At 40.9% G+C, this 18,598-nt stretch overlaps 1 protein-coding gene across 3 annotated transcripts in view; it reads left to right on the top strand.

Annotated features, from left to right (window-relative positions):
* blm (BLM RecQ like helicase) overlaps positions 1-13,388 on the top strand; it is a 49,077-nt gene extending 35,689 nt beyond the window's left edge. For 2 of the 3 annotated variants that reach the window (XM_048615870.1, XM_048615871.1), the window contains exons 15-22: positions 169-364; positions 1,778-1,968; positions 2,067-2,214; positions 2,647-2,846; positions 3,481-3,676; positions 5,534-5,656; positions 7,280-7,481; positions 11,688-13,284. In XM_048615870.1, the coding sequence (XP_048471827.1) occupies positions 169-364; positions 1,778-1,968; positions 2,067-2,214; positions 2,647-2,846; positions 3,481-3,676; positions 5,534-5,656; positions 7,280-7,481; positions 11,688-11,835 (1,404 nt within the window). In that variant the 3' untranslated portion in view covers positions 11,836-13,284. Of the gene's footprint in view, positions 1-168; positions 365-1,777; positions 1,969-2,066; positions 2,215-2,646; positions 2,847-3,480; positions 3,677-5,533; positions 5,657-7,279; positions 7,482-11,687 lie in introns of all 3 variants that reach the window. The other variant, XM_020533277.2, reaches the window with a different exon arrangement.
* The last annotated feature ends 5,210 nt before the right edge of the window (positions 13,389-18,598 follow it).

Raw genomic sequence — 18,598 nt, 5'->3', positions numbered from 1 at the left:
TGAAACTTGGTGTAAAATTTGTTTTATCCTATTTTATGTTCATAATTTAACAAATTTTGCTAAGCTGAATAATATGTAAAAGAAAATGATGATGAGAATTGAAGGCGGTTAGAATGAACAGCCCCTCAGGTTATATAGACTCATCCTTAACCTGTGTGTTCCCACCAGGTGATTTGTGCCACCATTGCCTTTGGAATGGGTATTGATAAACCAGATGTTCGATATGTGATCCATGCCACACTGCCCAAGTCGATGGAAGGATACTACCAGGAGTCGGGTCGTGCTGGGAGGGATGGTGAAACGTCCCATTGTGTCCTTTTCTACAGTTACAGTGATGTCACCAGGATTAGGCGCATTATCCAAAGTGAGTGAGCAATCAGTGTGAATGATGTCTCAGAGGATAGCATAATTAAAGCAAGTCAGCAGCGTGTCTGAGTCAAATTTTGTCCAGTATTGTATTCACCTCTCAATGTGTGTTTTATGCTGTGTGATTCCGTCAGTCTGCCTGAAAATTATTAACCACAAATGGGGAAAATGTCTCTTAGAATCTCTGTGCGCTGAGATGAATTGTACCTTTGATACTACTGTGATTGTGACTAAACTCGATCCTTGAGACTCCTTGTGCAAGCTGGTGATTGACAATGATGACATATTGTGTTCCCTACACTGGCCTAGTGCTTCAAGGCACTCGTTTAGCACTGACTTTCAGACATGCAGTGCCAAGGTTCAAATCTGGGTTTATGTGGAATGAACTAATCTCACCGGGGACCTGAGTGGATATGCTCTATTTGGCATCATGCCTTCAGATGTAACAGGTGTACATAACACTGGTGATTTTGCTTTAATTGCATTGGGAAAACTTTACGTTTGAAAAGGCACTTTAAAAATGCCATGTCTTTCTTTTCTATCCATTTTCCAATGAGACTACCCATGTGTTAGGGATGGAGTGTAGAAGTGGGAAAGTCTTGTTGCAAATATGCAAGACATTGGTATTATCACATTTAGGCTAGAGTGTACAGCTTAGTCTCCTTGTTTAAGGAAGACAACACTTTGTTTAGGAGTAGTTCATATGAGTTTCATCAATGGTTCATGGGATGAAAATGTGTCGTATGAGGAAATTTGGAGCAGTTTGGGCCTGGATTCATTGTAATTCTGAAAAAAATGAGAGGTGAGCTGATCAAAACATAAACATTCCAAGGGAGCTTGGCAACTGAATGTGTAGAAGATGTTTCCCCTCAATGGGAATTCTAGAACTAGAGAATGTGGTTTAAAAATAAGGGGTCTCCCATTTATGATGCAAGAAAAAAAGCCATTGAATCAGTGGAATCCCATTCCTGCAGTGTGTAAATTGCTTTTCAAGGTTTTTTAAAGTCAAAAGTTTTTTTAAAAGAAGTTTTTATCTTTTCTGACCTTTCTTTTCCCCTCAATCCAATTTTCCTTTCCCTTTTTATTTTTCTCTCTGCCTGATTTGACTCTAATTCTTCCAAGTTCCATCGCTGCCCTCTCTATTTCTTTGACCTCAATTGGTTATGGAGATAGATAATTGATTCTGTCATTCACTGAAGTCCTGATGATCTCATGCTTATCTGATTTCATCTTACACTTCCAGCAATTTGTGGAGCACATGTTGTTTGAGTTGAAGAATGAGTGAAAAGCTTCAATAAATAGAATAAACTGTGAGATTCTGCACCTTTAGCAAATTCCAAGTCATTGTCTCCTTGATGCAGTGTTGTAATTTCTGTTAAAATAATCTAACAAAGTGCCCTGATTACTACAGTGGAGAAGGACGGGAACCAATTCACCAAACAGACCCACTTCAACAATCTATACAACATGGTCCATTATTGTGAGAATGTGGTGGAATGCCGCAGGATACAGTTGCTGGCATACTTTGGGGAAAATGGCTTTAATCCCCAATTTTGCAAAGAACACCCAGAAGTGGCTTGTGACAATTGCCTCAAGAAGAAAGTAAGTTCAGTTGAAATACTAGTTACACTGTTCCTATCCTGAAATGTTAGTTAGTTACTTTTTTTACAAAAATAACCCTCCTATCTCCTTTTCGGTAGAATTACAAGATCAGGAATGTCACGGATGAAGTGAAGAACATTGTGCGATTTGCTCAAGAGCACTGTGCTAGTGCCAATAGAAGAATACACAATGCAGGCCAGCCATCCAGCAGGCTCACTTTAAACATGCTGGTCGATATCTTCCTCGGTGAGTGTAGATTATTTACAGGGAACTCTCTGACTGGTTGAGTGTGTCATGATGGAGAGAGACGGTATTAGAACACCAAATTATCATTGCTAAGGTGGCATCATTATTACTCTTGTAATATTAATTAAAAAAGAACTCTGCTTTCAACAAAGTTGCTGTATAAATGCAAGTTTTCTTCTTCGTAAGGCAATACTGTGAGGAGATGGGATTAGTGGCATGAGGAGGAGCAAACATTAACTTTCAAACCACTTTGTCAAAAACTCAATGTGGGGCTGTAGTTCTGAATTATGTGGGCATTCCCTTTCTTTCCCTGAATCTGCCACACTGTTAGATCTTTTCAAGAGACATGGTCAGTTGTAAATCCTTTCTGAAAGGCTGCGTTCGAATTTATTCTCTCAAATATGCTGAAAGCTAACTGAACTTGCCCACTAGGTTGCAAAAATGCCAGGATCCAATCTGGTATATTTGGAGCAGGAGCTGCCTATTCCCGTCACAATGTAGAACGCCTGTTTCGAAAGTTGGTGCTGGATAAAATTCTGCGTGAGGATTTGTACATCACGGCCAATGACCAAGCAGTTGCTTATGTAACTGCTGGAGAGAAAGCTCAACAAGTTCTGATGGGTTTGCTCCAGGTATGTTAATTTTTATAAAAACCGAAAGAACTGCAGATGCTATAAATCAGGAACAAAAACAAAGTTGTTGGAAAAGCTCAGCAGGTCTGGCAGCATCTGTGAAGGAGAAAACAGAGTTAACGTTTCGGGTCCGGTGACCCTTCCTCAGAACCTTCCTCACAGGACCCGAAATGTTAACTCTGTTTTCTCCATGTTAATTTTTATCTCAAATTCATGTGTTCAGTCTCCTCCGTTGACATTTACATTCACATTTGTGTTTGGCCACCCTATTATGTCCCAAGAAGTAATTTAGACCATAGAACAGCACAGGAATGGACCCTTTGGCCCATGATGTTGTGCCAAATTAAACTAATCCCTTCTGCTTGTCTTGGTCCATATCCCTTCATGCCTTACATATTCATGTGCTTATCTAAAAGTCCACTAAATGCCCTTATTGTATCTGTCTCCGAGATGGCAGTGTGTTCCAGACTTCTACCACTCTGTGTAAAACAAAAAACCTGACCCTCACATCTACTTTAACTATCCCCCCTCACCTTAAATGCATGCCGCCTAGTATTAGACATTTCCACTCTAATTTATTGACGAAAAAGCCTTGACACTGGTTAACTGCGAGGAATTTGTACTCTAATCGTAGGTGGACTTTCAGGAGACCGATAATGCCAGCAGCATCAGGAAACAGAGGAATTTGATGGCAAAGAATGTTTCTAAACGGGAGGAGATGGTTAAGCAGTGTCTTACTGATCTTACTGAGCTCTGCAAGAAACTGGGCAAAACCTTTGGTGTCCATTACTTTAACATTTTTAACACTGCCACCATCAAAAGGATTGCAGGTATATTTGAAAAACTAATAACTGACGTGACTCATTAGAGAAAGCAAAGATACTTCTTTTGGGATCACAGTATTATGAACTTGACCAGGATTTTACTACCACCTGGAAATACATTGTGCCTGTAAATCTCCTACAGTTCAGTGCAATTCCTGATGAGGGGTCTGATGAAAGAATAATAAAGATTTGTATTTGTGTGGTACGTTTCACCACGTCAGTCTCTGATTCAGCATTTTACAGCCAGTGCAGCACATCTTGAAGCTTAGTTACTGTCCAAGGAGACATGGCAACAAATTAAACACAGCTAGTGCCCATGCAAAGGAAGGTGTTAACAGCCAAAAAGCAGCATTGATTGTGGAATGTACAAGGGGCTAGGGCACCAGGAAAAACTCTCCTATCTTCAAGATAATACCTTAGGATCCTTTACAGCTACCTGATTGAGTAAATTCCTCAGTGAGTCAGCTATGGTTCAAGAGACATCATTGTCACTTCAGAGTCAGAGTTTGTGGTTCAGGCCCCACTCCAGGCTGACACAACAGTGTGGGACTGAGAGAATATTTTATAATATGTTAAACCGAGGTGCTGTCTGCCTTCTCCAATTCTGTGGCAGTGTTTCAAAGAAAAGCAGCTTGGGCAGTTATTCCTGCTGTACTAACCAGAATTAGTGTCACAACGACCTGGTCATTGTTATGTTGCTCTTGTGGAAGCTTGCTGTATACAATGTGGCTGCTGTATTTGTTACATTACAATGGTGACTGTGTTTCAAAAATATTTTACTGGCTGTACAGCAATTTGGGATGTTCTATGACTGTGAAAAATGCGACATAAATATACATTTTTTTAGAACCACGATCCAGGAGGAAGATATTGGCATAACGATACTGTCACTGGGATAGTAAACCAGAGGCCCGGGCAGATGTTCTGAAGATATTGGTTCAAATCCCATCACAGCAATTGCATGTATTGATTATTCAATTAATAAGTTCTAGAATTGAAAGCCAGCATCTGTGATGGTGACCACAAAACCATCATTAATTGTTGTAAAAACCCATGTGATTCACTCATGTCCTTTAGGGAAATCTGCCATCCAGGTCAGGTCTACATGCAAATTCAGACCCACGGCAATGAGAATCTTAACTCTTAACTGCTCTTTGTAAAGGCCTAACAAACTGCTGAATTCAATATCAATTAGTGATAGGGAACCAGTGCTGGCCTTGTGGTGCTGCCTCATTGCATGCAATGACAAATACAAAGTGGGAGTATCGGCTTGGATTTTGTGGTCAATTCTTTTCCATTGTCACAATAATCTATGTTTTAAGAGATAATGAGACAGTACTGACATTCAGCAGATTGAATGTCCTGCAACTCAATATAAAAGCCCTTCACGTTCATATTTCTCTGAATGTTGGTTGAATATTCATCATGCATTCAAAAAGTTGTATTTTATGACAGGGCAGGGTCTGTTCTTAACATTGATCTGAATGATTAGTTTGTTCTCATGCACTTTCACAAAACAGCAGTCAAACCTCCTGTTTATTTTTATGTAAGAAAATGGCTAAGTTGAAGCTGCAACTGAAACAAAGTAAAAAATAATTGGAAGAAAATTATTAACATTCATGTGAGTTGCAATCCTGACAGGAAAATGCGTAGTTCCTATTTTCCAGGCAATTGGTTCAGCACAAAGATCCCAGCTGCTTTTGAGCTTATTAGTACTTAGGCTGGCTTTGAAGCACAACCTGGTCAGCCATGATTGTATTGAATAGTAAAGCAAACTTGAGGGTCCTAATAGCCTACTCAGGTCCCTGTTTCCTGTGCCCATACACGTAAAGGATGTTAACATGTTAAATTTGTTTTCTACAGAGTCGCTGTCTTCAGATCCTGAAGTCCTTCTGCAGATTGATGGAGTCACCGAAGACAAGTTGGATAAATATGGAGGTGAACTTGTCGAGGTTCTCCAGAAGTACTCTGAATGGCAGTTGCCAGGTAAAGACAAGTCTCTCCCACTTATGTATAAAGAATCTTTAATAGAAAGTAGGGTGCTTCGTTACCCCCTCCTCAAATGCAAGAAGACATTGATAAAGTTGCACAATGTACTTAATCGCTAAACTAATTTCAGTCCAGCTGAGGTTTTATTTGGAGAGGAATAATAAGGTTTTGTACTGTTACAAAGGACTCCACTTTTACAGGTATGTAAGTTCACAAAGTCACAATGCAGCATGACAAGGCCATTTTAAAAACAAAAGCAAACCAAACACGCAAATGTATTTATTGAGGGATACAATTGAAAAGCAAGGAAGTTGAGTTTTACCATTCTGAGCATCTAGTCTGTGCTATAACAGCACAGTGGGTGTCTCTACACCCTAAGGAAGCAGCTCACCATCTTCACCGGGACAATTAGGAATGGGCAATAAATGCTGACTTATTCAGTGACACCCACATTCCCATGAATGAATACAAAGAAAAAGACTTAAGATGCTAGAGATTCACAAGGATGACACACAGATATAAGATTATAATCATCAGGATAAACTAAACAGGATGTATTCCTTTCTCAGTGTGACTTGATTTTATCATTGAGATTGTAATATGATTGAATAGAATAGACATAGAGAAATTATTTCCACCCGTGGAGGCGTCTAAAACCAGGGATCATACATAAAAGATATTCACTAATAAATCCAATAAGCTATTCATGAGAAAATTATTCAACTATAGAGTGATGACAATGTAGACTTCGCTACCACTGAGTAACTGAAACAAACAGAATTGATAAAAATGAAGTAGATAGGAACCGAAAGTATTACAGATGCTGGAAATTGGATACAAAAACAGAAGTTGCTAGAAAGGCTCAGCAGGTCTGGCAGCATCTGTGGAGAGAAATCAGAGTTAATGTTTCAGATTCTGTTCTGCGGAAGGGTCGCTGGACCCAAAACATTAACTCTGATTTCTGTTTACAGATGCTACTAGACTTGCTGAGCTTTTCCAGAAATTTTTGTTTTTGTTTATGAAGGAGATAAGACTGTGCAGAAAGATATGTTGATTTTCTCAACCCACTCCCTTCCAGCAAGAGTCACAACTTGCGTTTATTATACACCTTTAATGTTGTGAAACATTCCAAGATGCTTCTTAGAAATGTAATCAGTCAAAAAATGATTGGGATATTCAGGCAGGTGACCAAAAGATTGGTCAAAAAGGTGACTTTTAAACTTTTTCTTAAAAGAGGTGAGAGGTCTTAGAACCTAAGTAGCTGAAGACCATGGCAATAATCAAAATTGGAGATTTGCAAGAGGCCAGAATTGGAGAATTTTTTGATAAGTTGTAGGGCTGGAAGATGTCACGAAGATGGGCGGTATTTGTAAGTAAGGATGAGAATATTTAAAGTTGAGGCATTACCATACTGGGAGCCATTGTAGGTCAGTGCACACTAGGGAGGGTGATGGTGATAGGTCGTACAGGTTTGTATCTAGGCAGCACAGAGTTTTGGATGCACTTGAATTTAAGGCAGATGGGAGATTGAGTTCCTGGTCCTGTTGAGTGGAAGAGATTATGTTGGTGATGTTTGGTCTTTTTCAATATCTTCTCTCCTATTTCCCAATGTGATTACAGAGGAGGAAGCATTTGAAACAAGACCTTCCGACAGTTGGATAGACTGCGGAAAATCCCAGGGTGAGGAGGAGCAGTGTGGGGAAACCTCGGTGTACTTCAATAAAAGCAAAAATACCAACAACAGAAAACGGAAAAAAGGGTCCTATTACAAAAAGACAAAGAGAAGGAAAACTGGATACAACAACCAGCAGTCTTCAAAAAGGTTTGCATCCTGTTGCAGATCATTATTCCTTACTCCACAACCTACTTCTGTTGTTAAATATAGTGTCTTATCAGCTGTGTATGTGTGAGATACTGTTATCTGTTTGAAGTACATTAAAGTCATGCACAGTACCTGAAAAAGGAAAGGTTTGGAGGTTTTGAATAGAGACCATTGCAGTTGTTGTTAAGAATGGTTTGATATTTGAATGGGGGAGTGTGGTTCTAGGGATTCTTGTTTTCTATGATCTTGGTGATAAACAACAAAAGATTTCATGATACAACAGCCGTAACGAGGGGTAATGCAAGATTATGTCCATTGGGATGCCAATTGCCACAAAATCCATCGGAATGCAACATGAAGGGATAAAGAAGGAAACGTGATTTTAAAAAAAGTCAATTGAAGGGGGAAGGAAACAAAACACAAAGAGCAAAATGGAATCAGAAGTCGTGATCTGACGGAGTTGAACTTGATGATGTGGCCAAAAGGCCGTAAAAAGGTGTAACATCTTAGCTTTCAACTCAACTTCTACTCAGCTCAACATTGAGATGAACGACAATCATAATCTCGCCCTCCAATCTTATTCCATATGTTTTTCAAAACAAGGATGAGACATTTAAAATGGAGATGCTGCCAGTTGATGAGGATGGTGAGGGCAGGGAGTAATGGGTGACTGGGACTTGATCCTAGTTAAGACAGTGACAGCAAGTTTTGGATGAGCTCAGGTTTGCACAGGTTAATGTTAGAATAAACTTGCATAGTGAGTAATTCAGTGTTAAAGTCTGACCAATTTATATTCCTATTCTAAAGCAATGTGTTCAGGGACAAATGTTCCTGAGCAATGGGAAGTTTGTTCAGAGGTTCACTGCATTCTAAGTCTAACATTCGCAACTGACACTTAGAAATCCCTTCTCATAAACTCCAGATGCCTTCTGTTGACATGTTCATTGTGGTTCCCTAAGGAATTCCCGTCCCTCAGATCCTGGTTTGTTAACGGTCTCAATGATCTTCTGCAATCGCATGATGTCACCCTTTCAGGATCTGTCTCTAACTGTAAAGGGGAAGTTTCAATCATAAAAGACCCAGGTATTGTCAGATGATGAGTGTCAACACACTGTATGTGACTGAGGCAAATCAGAGCTCTCCAGGTTGATAAACCATCCGTGATTCCAAACTAAATTGGCAAAATGTAAACTGAAGAAATTCCTTCCCTTGTGACCTCTGACTCGTAAAATATTATTAATGAAAGTGCCTAGGGCTGTAGAGTTTGGAGATTTGTTGATGGATTTGAAAAACAGAAATGCCACAGAAAATATCATTAATGTCAGGAGAAGATAAAAGCTTTTCCACAATCTGTCCATCAGGGAATAAACCAAGAGAATGGTAGATGCATGATCTCGAGTTAATCGCAGCTGATGAAAGCTATTCTGCATATCTAGTTTATTGTCCAGAAGAATCTCCACCTGAACATTTACACATATTTTTGAAAACATTTTATCTCACACTCATCAGGACAAATACAAGAACATCAAATTTCAATGTTCCTCCAATGTCTTTGGGTGAAAACCCTGGATCTCCCTCCCGAACAGAACGGTGGGTGTACTCTCATAAATAGATGGCAGAGGTTCAAGAAGGCAGCTCACCACCACCTTCTCAAGGGCAGCTAGGGATGGGCAAGAAATACAGGCCCAGCCGCAACGCTCACATCCCATGAATGAATTAAAGGAAGACAATTTATAGAGCAGTAAAATGCTGCTGATGTTGGAAATCTGAAATGAGATTTTACAAAACAACTGGCTAGCGGTCTAGGGAGAGAAAAACAGAGTTATCATTTCAGGGTAGTGACCGTTCATTAGAATTAAAAAGAAATTAAAATTAGAGTTTTTAAGCTGGTGAATTGAGGAAGGGGCTGGAAGATCAAGGAAGAATGGCAGTGATAAGAAGGAGGGCAGAAGTGATTTAGATCATTAGATGTAGGCAGTAGTAGGTCATTCAGCCCATTGAGTGTGCTCCACCATTCAATGAGTTCACGACTCCCGTTATATGTTTGAAATTTTGTGTTGTTTGCATTTTCTGTGCTGAGTGGTGGTGAGTGTTTTAGTTCCACAGCCACAGGTGGGCCCATTCACGTTTGTACCCGAATTCAACTCCCGAAGATTGTGTAATTGTCCTCCTGATCTTTCATTCCCATTGCCTCAAAACTGGAATGGCCGGATGTATAAAAGTCAAACCTTTGCCACATAACCCTTATTTCTTTAATTTTCTCGTCCCTCTCTTTCCAAACTTATTCCTGCTCTGGTGACCGGGCCACTTCACCCAGAGTAATAGTATGAACAGGACATATTTTCGAAACAAACAACAAGATCACAATCACTGCTTTCGTATTCCTAGGCACAGTTTAGGGGTGCTGGGGCTATCTTCTCTGCTCCCAGTTGACCAGGCCTCAACCTGGGACCTTGAGTCCGTTGTGCGCTAATCTGTATTGTACCAAAATAGCCACTGGAGGGCGCCATTTCACAACATTCTGAATTTGGATGTGCTTTATAAAAGCAACATCCGGGCAAAAACATATATTTCTGGGGATGGGTAATAAATGCTGGCCAACGCCCACATCTTGTGAATGAATAAAGAAAATAAATTCTACTGCACAATGTTATAATCTCATCAGTCAGATCTGGGCAGCACAGGAAAACATCCAGCCCTGCACCTTGTTGTTCTCCAGTATCTGCAGTTCCTACTATCTCTGATTCAATTTTAACCCCACTGCGAAGCCTCTTCTAAGGAAGCTTTTCTGATGAAGGGTCTAGGCCCGAAACGTCAGCCTCTCTGCTCCTATGATGCTGCTTGGCCTGCTGTGTTCATCCAGCCCTGCACCTTGTTGTCACAGGAAAATATTGTTGGCCACAGAGGGAGTGCAATGCAGATCCACCAGAATGACACCAGAGCTAAAAGGATTAAATAATGAGAGCTGGTTCCAAAGGTCAGACTTTTATTCGCTTCAGTGTAGAAAGTTGAGGGGCGATGAGATTGACATGTTTGAAGGATTAGATAAAGAAAACAGAGAGAGACTATTTCCTCTAGTGGTGGCAGGGAGAGTGCACATCAAGAGGCTGAACCTTAATGTTAGAGCCAGGCTGTTCTAGGGTGATGTCAGGAAGCACTTCCTCACACATGGGATCTAAAGTCCAGACATTTTTCACCAAAAAGCTGTTCTCGACTGCATATCAGTTGTACACGTTAAAAAAAAGTTTGATAAATCTTTGTTAGACAAATGTATTAAGGGTTACAGATCCAAGAGCAGGTGAATTGAGTTAGGATGTAAATCAGTCATTATCTCATTGAATGGTGATACAGGTTCAAGGGATTGAGTGGCCTCTTCCTGCTCCTACACACCATGATGCAGCAAAATGCAGTTAAAGCCCAAAACCAGCAACTGAGATCGAACATTGAACAGTACAGCGCAGGAACAGGCCCTTTGGTCACCATGATGCCATTCTAAACTAATCCCACCTGCCTGCACATAGTCTGTATCCCTCCATTCCCTGTCTGTTCATGTGTCTATCTAAATGCCATCGGTACTAATGCTCTGACAATGCAGTATTCCCTTCACACTGATCCTCCAACAGTGTACCTCTCCCTTAGTACTGACCCAACACTGCCACGCCTCTTCATTTCTGAAATTCCAGTACTGTTGCACCCCTTCAATAATGACTGTCCGACAGTGTAGTGCTCCCTCAGTTCTGACCTTCTATCAGCGCAGGACTCTCAGTACTGACCTTCTAACAGTATGACACTGGAAGAGGAGTGAGCCGAGTTGGAATTGAGATAAAGAATGTGTGTCTGTGTCTTCATGTGCGGTGTGGAGGGCTTGTGTATATGGGTAGTTGCATGTGTGTGTCTGGGTGGGGGTGTGCATGGATATGTTTACCTGTGTGTAAGCGGATGAGTGTGCATGTGTAGATGTGTGTTATGAATGACTAGTGATTTTTTTGCGAGGATCAGATGTTTTCCAGGGTGCCAGCAGAATTCCTTACTCCTCTTTGAATATTGCCTTGGAATCTTTTTCATCCACCTGAGTTAACTTACAGTGCATCAACTTATTGTTATCTGGACAATGTTGTATATTATTCCTTTATGAATATATTTAAGTCTATTCTGTTGACGTAGGGTAGGTCTATATAATGATTGTTCTTATTTGTTTTAATGTAGCTCTGACACAAAGTTTGCAACAACTTCAAAACATTTCAACCCCAGACCAGCCACAGGTAACAGGCGACCTGGGGTAATGCCGCTACCTGTTCCTCGCAGCAACATCAGCCAAAGGCCCTTCCTCAAACCATCATTCGCATTTGGCTGACCTTTGCTGCAACCTCTGGAATGTGTACAATCTTCAGAACATTTCTGTGATCTCAGCTGATGGATGTTACCCAGGCATCGTTTAAGAAGGAAATTAAATCCAAAGCATTTCATCGAATTTTGAGTTCTAAGACAGCTGAATGAGGAAGGAGAAAGATGCTGCAGATTTAAGTTGCTCTTCTCTGCTGATTTCAATCTACATCGTCCCACTGAACAGAGTCTAGCTACATTGCTGCAGACTCTATGGAAGCCTGGTGGGATCTTGCTCCTCCAGCATGTTGCCTTGCTCAGTAATCTTCCAGTTATAGTACTGCTGCAGTGATCAGTACCGCAAAGCACTTTGCATTGGCACAAAGGTGACAACGGAGGATGCAACATTTTATTTAGGAAAGGAATTAATTTGTAAGCTATGGTGGGTCCACAAAATATTTGCCTTTGTGAGACCATGCTGGAATTATTGTATAGTAAAATATTGTTTTTGCACTCACTAGATATCTGATCTCCAAAAAATTACTTTATTGAATAGACCTGTTCCTCTAACTGTCAGTAATTACACTTTGGATAGATTCAGCAATCAGCTTAGATTAATTTGTTACTAATACCTATTTTTTAACATTGCACATAACTGCATTTCATCTTAAGTATACATAAATTATTCTCAAATTATATTTCAGTCTTGAAGTCTGATTCACATATTTAGAAATTGCATTTCTGCTGCAAACTTCAGTCAGATCTCATGTTTTATTTTGGTTTTGAATGTAATAATTTCCCTGATCTTCAGTCCTTAACTAGAATAGTATTCTGCAACTTCACTCTCATTCAGCATCTCAGATACTATTACTTCACCGTGTTAGCAGGACCCTGTAAGCGTAGCTGAAATATGTGATGGCTACAACTTCTGCAGGTTAATCAGCTCATTTGCCTCTCCTTATATCTTCTCACCCACTCGTCTCCTCTGGTCTTCCCACATCCATCTCCCCCATAAAACTGCACCATGAGAAATCCAGTCTTGGATCTGTCATTCTACACAGTGCCAGTGTATATCTGTTTCATTAATGTAATGTATTACCGTTCACAAGGCATTTTGTGTTTTAAATTATGCAATAAATGTAAGGTTTCATTTTTTCCAATCCCCTGGACTATGTTTAAATAGTAAAGGACCTCTGGGCGCTGTGACTTGTTGTAAAAGTGGATTAAGTTTGTCTTAGAGTTTTATTGTAATAGCATTTATTATCTTGTGCATCATTGTACACACTTGTGACAGCTATTCTGTGTCCATAAAGAGTAATACCCAATGATGTATATTTAATATGCCTCACCTGTTCTGTACATACTTTTAAAAACAAAGAATCAACTGAAATGTAAAGAGATGATGTGGATTGTAGAATGAATTTTGCGTGACAGGATCAGTGTTATTTGAAGCTGCCATTTAAATCTTTTGCTGTTGCATCTTATTCATAAGCTCAGTGAAAAATTGTTTTAATTTTTTTTGTAGACAAATTGAGTTTAATTTAGTGATATTTAAAGTACACAAAATATATCTTTCTAATTGGGTTTCTGTAATTCAAGGAATTTAAAACTGGTTTTGCAATTTGGTTCATGTTCTGAAACAACAACATTCATGATCTGAAAGTCTATTTTACATTTATAGTGAATCCTTACAAAACATGCTTGTTCCAACCAATGATTTGAGATCACTTACACCCCGCGTGTGACAGAGAAAGAGTTTACAGGATGAGTTTGAACGTAAGCGTGTAATTAGTGGTAAATCAGAGGATTGGCAAAGTTATAAAAACAAACTGAAGATGCCAAAAAAGGGATAATTAACACAAAGGGCAAACTAGCGAGTATCATAAACAGACCCTGAGAGCTGCTTTAAGTATATAAAAAGGAAGAGAGAGGCAACAATTGATGTAGGTACCTTGGAGAATGAGGCTGTAGAAATGATAGTAGGGAGCCAAGAAATGGCAAAAGAATTAAGCAAATACTTTACATTTGTCTTTACAAGTGCTAAAAATTAGGAGATGGAGGGGGTAATATGCAATATAACTTCCACTAGAGAAAAGTTACAAGGGAAATAAAATGGGTTTTAGGTTGATCAGTCCCTAGCACCTATTGGGATGCCTCCTACAATTTTAAAGGAAGTAGCTGCAGAGATGGTGAATGCACTGGTAGTAACCTTCCGACATAACACCCGTATTGAAAAAGTGAGACAAAAAGAAGGTGGCTTGTAGTATAGTTACTGTCTACTGTTAGGAAAATATGAGAGTCTATTATAAAGGATACAATAGCAAAGCATTTAAAAACACACAAATCAAGTTGAGTCAGCATGGTGGCATGAAGGAAAAAACATGCCTCACAATTTTATTACAGATTTTTGAGGTAATAAGCAGGGTAGATAACATAGAACCAGTAGATGTGGATTTCCAAAAAGGTATTTGATAGGGAACCATACAAGGCTACTTAACACCGAGCCTGTGGTGTTACACTTGATCTGTTAGCATATGCAGACAGTTGGTATAAAGTGGGGGATATTCATGATGGCAGCCTGTAACTAGTGGAATGACACAGGGTTCAATTATTTATTTATTTAAATAAGAAGCGTGAATGCACTATAGCTAAGTTTGCAAGCATCAGAAATGAGCAGGAAGGCAATTAGTGAGGATAACTCAAGGAGGCCACAGAGAGATATAGACAAGTTCAAGCTTTTTTTAATATTCATTTGTGGGATGTGGGCATCCCTGGCTGGCCAGCATTTCTTGTCCATCCCTATTTGCCCTTGAGAAGGTGGTAGTGAGCTGCCTTCTTGAACCGCTGCAGACCTCCTGCTGTGGGTTGACCATAATGCAATTAGGGAGGGAATTGCTGGGTCAAAATCTTGGGACAGTGAGGAAATGGTGATATATTTCCAAATCAGGATAGTGAGTGACTTGGAGGTGGTAGTGTTCCCATATGTCTGGTGCCCTTGTCCTTCCAGATGGAAGTGGTTGTGGGTTTGGAAGGTGCTGTCTGAGGATCTTTGGTGAATTTCTGCAGTGCACCTTGTAGATAGTACACATTTCTGTTACTGAGCATTGGTGGTGGAGGGAGTGAATGTTTGTGGATGTGGTGCTAATCAAGCGGGGGCTGCTTTGCACCGGATGGTGTCCAGTTTCTTGAGTGTTGTTGGGGCTGCACTCATCCAGGCAAGTGGGGAGTATTCCATCACACTCCTGACTTGTGCCTTGTAGATGGCGGTCAGGCTTTGAGGAGTCAGAAGGTGAGTTACTTGCTGCAGTATTCTTAGCTTCTGGCCTGCTCTTGTAGCAACTGTGTTAATGTGGTGAGTGCAGTTGAGTTTCTGGTCGATGGTAACCCCCAGGATGTTGATAGTGGGGATTCAGTGACAGTAACACCATTGAATATCAAGGGATGGTGCTTAGATTATCCCTCGTTGGTGATGGTCATAGCCTGGTATTTGTGTGGCGTGAATGTCACATGCCACTTGTCAGCCCAAGCCTGGATATCGTCCAGATCTTGTTGCGTGTGAACATGGACTGCTTCAGTATCTGAGGAGTCACAAATAGTGCTGAACATTGTGCAGTCATCGGTGAACATTCCCACTTCTGACCTTATGATGGAGAGAAGGTCATTGATGAAGCAGCTGAAGTTGGTTGGGCCTAGGACACTACCCTGAGGAACTCCTGCAGAGATGTCCTGGACCTGAGATGATTGACCTCCCACAACCATGACTGTTTTCCTATGTGTCAGGAATGACTCTAACCAGCAGAGCGTTTGCCCCCTGATACTCATTGATTCCAGTTTTGCTAGAGCTCCTTGATGCCTACACTCAGTCGAATGCAGCCTTGATATCAAGGGCTGTCACTCTCACCTCACTTCTGGAATTCGGCTCTTTTGTCCATGTCTGAACCGAGGCTGTAATGAGATCAGGAGCTGAGTGGCCCTGGCAGAACCCAAACTGGGCATCACTGAGCAGGTGCTGCTTGATAGCACTGTTGATGACACCTTCCATCACTTTACTGATGATCGAGAGTAGACTGATGGGGCGGTAATTGGCCGGGTTGCATTTGTCCCACTTTTTGTGTACAGGACATACCTGGGCAATTTTTCACATTGTCGGGTAGATACCAGTGTTGTAACTGTACTGGAACAGCTTAGCAAGGGGAGAGGCAAGTTCTGGAGCACAAGTCTTCAGTACTATTTCTGGAATGTTGTCAGGGCCCGTAGCCTTTGCAGTATCCAGTATCTCTAACCATTTCTTGATGTCATGTGGAGTGAATCGAATTGGCTGATGACTGGTATCTGTGATGCTGGGGACCACTGGAGGAAGCCAAGATGGATCATCCAGTCAGCACTTCTGGCTGAAGATTGCTGCAAATGCTTCAGCCTTATCTTTCGCACTGATGTGCTGAGCTCTTCCATCATTGAGGATGGGGATATTTGTGGAGCCTCCTCCTCCAGTGAGTTGTCTAATTGTTCACCACCATTCACGACTGGATGTGGCAGGACTGCAGAGCTTAGATCTGATCCATTGGTTGTGGGATCGCTTAGCTCTGTCTATCACTTGCTGCTTTTGCTGTTTGGCATGCAAGCTTCACCAGGTTGATACCTTAAGATGAGGTATGCCTGGTGCTGCTCCTGGCATGCCCTCCTGCACTCTTCATTGAACCAGGGTTGATCCCCTGGCTTGATAGTAATGGTTGAGTGGGGGATATGCCAGGCCATGAGGTTACAGATTGCGCTGGAGTACAATTCTGCTGCTGTTGATGGCCCGCAGTGCCTCATGGATGCCCAGTCTTGAGTTGCTAGATCTGTGCGAAGTCTGTCCTATTTAGAATGGTAATAGTGCCACACAACATGATGGAGGTTGTTCTCAGTGTGAAGGTGGGACTTTGTCTCCACAAGGACTGTGCAATGGTCACTCTTACCGATACTGTCATGGAGAGACGCAACTGCAGTTGGCAGATTAGTAAAGATGAGATCAAGTATGTTTTTCCCTCTTGTTGGTTCCCTAGTTAGTGGTCAGAAACAGGACAGTGAAATATAATGTGAGGAAATGTAAGGTTATACATTTTGGCAGGAAAAATAGAGCTGAATATTTGAAAAATAGTGAAAGACAAGAGGAAGTTCAGCGTGGAAGGGATTCGGGGTCCTAGTGCATGAATCTCAAAATGATAGCATCCAGTTTCTAATGGGAAGAGGGAATGTGAATGTAGTGGTGACTTTTATTTCAAAGGGAAAAAAGGTGTAATTTTTGTGTTTGGTCATCGGCAAACATCCCCATTTCTGACCTCATCAGACTATAGCTGGAATACTGTGAACAGTTTTGGGTCTTTTATCTGAGGAAAGATATACTGACAGTGGAGGTAGTCCAGAGAAGATCGACTTGATGCTGGGGTAGAGGGATTTTGAGGAGAGGTTAAGTAGGTTGGGCTTATACTTATTGGGTGTAGAAAATTGAGGGGAGACCTCATTGAAACTCAAGAATCTTAGGAGATGACAGACTAGATGCTGAGTGATTGTTTCCCCTTAATAAGGGACTCTATGAATACAGCACAAGATTTGAGAGTAAGGATTTGCCCATTTAGCACATGAGGATTTTTTCTTGGAGGATAATGCATCAATGGAATTCTTTATCACACAGTGCTGTAGAAGATGTTTCACGAAATATATCAAGGCTGAGAGAGACGGCTTTATAATCATAAGGGGCATCTAGATTTATGGCTAGAAGACAAGAAAGTGGAGTTAAAGATTATCGGATCAATCATGATTTCATTGATTGGTGGAATGGACCCAATGGGCTGAATGGCCTACTTCTGGTCTTACAACTTAGGTTAAGAGGAAAGTGAGTCCAAATGCTGCCACGATGACACACACTGAAGGCAGAGAATGACAGAAAAGGGAGCAAATCCTGAAACTGTGCTTCCGTTACTGTGGTACATCTTGCTCTGTACCCAAACATCAGAATTGGCCTGTTCGGTCTCACCCAAGATTCATGACAAAAACCTGCAACCTTGAGTAAGCATCATCCTCAAATCAAAGAACAGCAGATTATGACAACTAAATTAATCCTTTCTATGAATTTAATAAAGACAACTCATGATTATACCTCGATACCAAGACTGAATAGAATGGATGATAACATTAAGTTTTTCTGAAAATTAGAAGTTTTAGCTGTCTTTGTGACAGCTAACATTATCCAACTGTATTTTAAACATTGAACACAAATGGATTGTTGAGGACTGATTTATTTGTCCCAACCAGTGTAGAATATCCTACAACTACAAAAGCACAGAAGGAGCTGATTCACACCACCCCTTGTTCTGCCTCTTAAAAAGGGCTATCAAACAAGTTTCACTCCCTTTTTCTCTTAACTGGTGTGCAAATTATTTCCTATAAAGTAACTTCCATTTAAAAGTTTCTTTACAACCTGCTTTCCATTGGTTTTTGGGGCAGTGCGTGCCAGATCTGAACAAGGCTCACCGGACTTGAAACGTTAACTCTTTCTCTCTGCAGATGCCGCCAGACCTGCTGAGTTTCTCCAACAAGTTTTGTTTCTGTTTCAGATCTTCATTCGCACTTCTATTTTCTGTTTTATTTCACTGTTAATTGCAGAGTTTGGTCGTTTTAATGAGAGACAACAAGGTGCAGGGCTGGATGAACGCAGCAGGCCAAGCAGCATCAGAGGAGCAGAAAGGCTGGCGTTTCGGGTCTAGACCCTTCCCCTTCCCCTCCCCCATTTCTGAAGAAGGGTCCAGACCCAA

The sequence above is a fragment of the Rhincodon typus genome, chromosome 33 (assembly GCF_021869965.1).
Source record: "Rhincodon typus isolate 14 chromosome 33, sRhiTyp1.1, whole genome shotgun sequence".
Taxonomy (NCBI): domain Eukaryota; kingdom Metazoa; phylum Chordata; class Chondrichthyes; order Orectolobiformes; family Rhincodontidae; genus Rhincodon; species Rhincodon typus.
The sequence above is the reverse complement of the archived record's forward strand: the minus strand, read 5'-3'. Positions and strand labels throughout refer to the sequence as shown.